The 3,661-nt window shown below is 32.6% G+C and overlaps 1 protein-coding gene across 1 annotated transcript; it reads right to left on the bottom strand.

The window, feature by feature from the left end:
- Nucleotides 1-290: 290 nt before the first annotated feature.
- Nucleotides 291-1,197, bottom strand: LOC150106752 (ankyrin repeat domain-containing protein 61-like). The gene is made up of 2 exons (XM_090393471.1): nt 955-1,197; nt 291-857 (listed from the first exon to the last, which is right to left on the bottom strand). The coding sequence occupies exons 1-2, from the start codon at nt 1,195-1,197 to the stop codon at nt 291-293; spliced, it is 810 nt and encodes a 269-aa protein (XP_090249597.1).
- Between the last annotated feature and the right edge of the window lie 2,464 nt (nt 1,198-3,661).

The raw sequence follows: 3,661 nt of genomic DNA, 5'->3' as shown, positions 1-3,661 counted from the left end.
CATTGATCATATTAGACACTGCAAGTTTTTCTTGAGTAGTGCTACTATCTACTGAAATAAACTGACAATCAAAAATGAACAGCTTATAATAGATCGTACAACTATCTACTCTTTAATTTTGCTACGTAAGAAATATTTTGACGCTTAAGATTCAGAGAATATTAAGATATTAACTGGTTAAATATCAAATAAAAACAACACACTATCGTGAAAAGAAATGTTTATTTTAAAAATTTCAACAAATTTTGTTGCAAAGTGTAGAATTGCAATGAGTACATTGGTGACTTTTTTTAATACTGGAAATCGCATTCTTCTAGTTTCAATCTCTTCTTCATAATTTTGGGGAATTTTAAAGAATCCACAGCTTCTGTAAGTTTTCCTTTTAAGCTTGTCCGAATGGTTCGTCGACACAAATCAAATAGTCGAGGTGGGTTGGAGAGCTTTTCTAAAATCCATTGACGTAGTTCATCATCCTGAATCTCGGAAAGACTTTCAGGACATTTCAAACAGTCATGGCTGAAATTTGGATGAACAAGCCAAAGGAGTTCAAGTAATCGTTTGTTTTCCCATTTCACTAATTTATATACGGGACACCTCGGTTGTCCAGCACATTTTGGTAAGTCACATTCAGCTAGGATTAATTGTCTTACTACACTTTCCTGAGAAGTTAAGACCGCGTAAAAGAACGGTGTATTAACAGAACGTGACATGGCATTCACATCGCTTCCACGTTTTATTAACAAGGTAACAATTGCAAGTTTCTGTGATGTTGGCGATTCCAGCCTCATTCTATATCTAACCACTTGAAATATGGCACAGTGCAATGCAGTACGTCCAATCCCAACATTATAATTTACCTACAAGAAATTTTAAAAAAGTGTGAATGAAACAGTTTTGTCGAAAACGTAAATAAATGATAAGCACTCAGTACAAAACAAAAACAAACATGCTTACATTAGCTCCAGCATCTAGCAACATAGTAACGATGTCCAACTGGGAATGAGAACTCAATGTCGCTGCAGTCAAAGCACTGTGTCCCTTTTTATCTATCAAGTTGACATCCGCCCCCTTTTCAATCAGATACTTCACAGCCAGTGCAGAATAGCTCAACCGACAGGCACATATGAGGGCAGAACTTTGATCATCGGGATTTCTTTTGTTTACATCGCAACCAGCTTCGAACAGTAAGGTGAGCATCTCTGTATGGAGAAAATTTCAAATTATTGGACTCCAACATAAGGAAATTACTTTATTAAAATCATTCCTAATCTTTATATTACAGTAGTCTAATACTCACGAACACTCTTGCGAGTCTTCCATATAGCATAAGTTAGAATTGTTTGTTGCAAAAATATCATGTTTGGGTCTGCTCCTAAATGCAACATTTGTTTCACAGTCCAGATGTCGCCACTCGTAATTGCCCTAAAGAATTGCTCTTTGTAGATTCCAGTGAGAGCAACAGTAGTCTTCACCTAATAGGATATAAGAAATTTTACGAAAATTTTATGAAATTGGTTACAGCAAAAAAAAAAAAAAAAAAAAATGAAATTTTCAGGCAATTATTTTTTATTACATTAAATAAGTTAATTAATTAGATTCGAGTTAATGTTATGTGGTTCGTGTTCTGATTCTTAAGTATATCTTGCTGTGAATCCAGAGACTGAGAGATTTTAGTCTGTAATGGAATTTGCGGAAATAAACATATGCAGTCCTATATCCTAAAAGCGCACTTTCTTGCTGTTCTATAGAATATTTACACCATTCTGATATCCATCATCATTATCTTATTTTAACAATTAAAAATTACGCTGAAAAATTTCGACGCTTGCTTTAAAAAATAATTATTATTTATTGCAGTTCTAATATACGATATCCGAAAATAAAAACCGAAAAGTATACAGAGGATTTAAAATAGAATCAGATCGTTACTTTTAATTGGAAAAATAAAATGGGAACCAAGATGGAAAACAACAAAAAAACACAAGGAAAATAGAAATTTTGAATCCTTCAAAGTTAGACTTTTGGACGACAGTAGTATTAAAGACCTTGTACCAAAAAAGAATAAAGAACTGGATGACAAATACAAAACAAAATCAGAACATAGAAGAAGAATGGTCAAACCTAAAAACCATAATGACAAAAGCTGCAAAAGAAAGTTTAGGAATAAAGAAAAAGAGGCCTTAGGGACTGAGATGATGAATTTAAATGCATTATTGAAGAAAAGAAAACAAGCATGTAAAATCTGTCTCAACCTAAAAACAATGGAATCAAAAACCGAATACAGCAGGAAAAAAAGCAATACCAAAATTAGCATGCAGGAGAATAAACAGAAACAGTTGGAACAATTTTGTAACATAATTATAGAGAGACTGTACGCTCAAAAGACCTAATGCATATAAAATCCTCAAAGATCTAAGCAATGAAACTAGAGAAAAAGCAAATATTAATACCATTAAATTAGAAACATGGCAAAATTACTACCAAGATCTATGGTATGATAAAAACATTCAAAAGAGAAAACTACCCTTTGTAAACATCACTCCAGAAGAATTAACAGAAGCAGGAACCCAAAGCAAAACAGGAACGGCTCCAGGAGAAGACAATATAAACTTGGAACTTATCAAATATGAAGGACTTGAATTCTCACTCAGGTTACTTAACTTTTATAATATGATGCCCTTCTTTCCAGATTGGACCAAAGCAATAGTTATCCCGATCTACAAAAAAAGGACACAAATCTAATTGTAATAATTATCGTTATTTTGTTATTCTATTACACAGATCCCCCCCCCCGTATGTATGTATGTAAACATAAATTACTTATAAATTATCATTGTTTCAAAGATAATTACAAGTCATATGTCTAGTTTTGTTTTATTTTATTGTTAATATTATTACATGACACCTCTATGGAATCCCAGGACTTTCAGTTCCGTATTTTACGGATTTAGACAATGCAGAATTTCTAAAATTAATAACAGTATTTTATCAAAATCGCTAATTCATATAAAGCAGTACAACCAATAATAAAGGACATGGGAAGTATTTTCTTTACGAATTCACGAAAAATGAATGCTTATGAACGTTATACAGCCACTTCTATTTATTGATGATACGAGCACTAACCGCCAAGATAGCTCCAAAATGGCGGCAAGTACGGAGGTGAAGAGGGGATCTGTGTAATAGAATAACAGCATTTCCAATATATGTACCGTATGCAAGTTCATAAGATTTTTTTTATATTTCAATATGAACTTTTAAAAAGCAAGCAGGTCAATGATAATTTATAACTTATTTATGTTTATATATATATATAGATACATATATATACATACATACAATTTGGAGCAGAATAACCTCCCATTTCGCTATAAAGTCGAAATGCGACTTTGGGCGACCCTAGATCCAAAATGGCGGCAAGTAAGTATACCTTCTATTTAGAGCCTTAATCTATGTAGATCGCATTATGAATAAAATTGGCATTAAACTAGGAGACATTAAAACTGCTAAATTAATCCAGTACCTGTCTGTAGCATTCCGTAATGAAACTGAATATCTGCTGTAATAAAATTACCAGGAGAACCAGCAATAGTAAAATAGACACAATAGTTGCATACAGAAGCTGTAAAAAAACAACATATTTCAGCTATTTAGACACTTT

This window comes from Typopeltis vanoorti, chromosome 5, assembly GCF_054136105.1.
Source record: "Typopeltis vanoorti isolate ZY-2024b chromosome 5, IOZ_Tvanoo_1.0, whole genome shotgun sequence".
NCBI lineage: Eukaryota > Metazoa > Arthropoda > Arachnida > Uropygi > Thelyphonidae > Typopeltis > Typopeltis vanoorti.
This window is presented reverse-complemented; position numbering and strand designations above follow the sequence as displayed.

What these genes read in the sequence shown, in the direction of transcription:
- LOC150106752 (XM_090393471.1), bottom strand. Translation starts at nt 1,197, where the DNA reads ATGCTCACCTTACTGTTCGAAGCTGGTTGCGATGTAAACAAAAGAAAT. An exon ending in TGCTAGATGCTGGAGCTAAT is followed by an intron (nt 858 to 954) that starts GTAAGCATGTTT and finishes AATTTCTTGTAG; the next exon opens with GTAAATTATAATGTTGGGAT.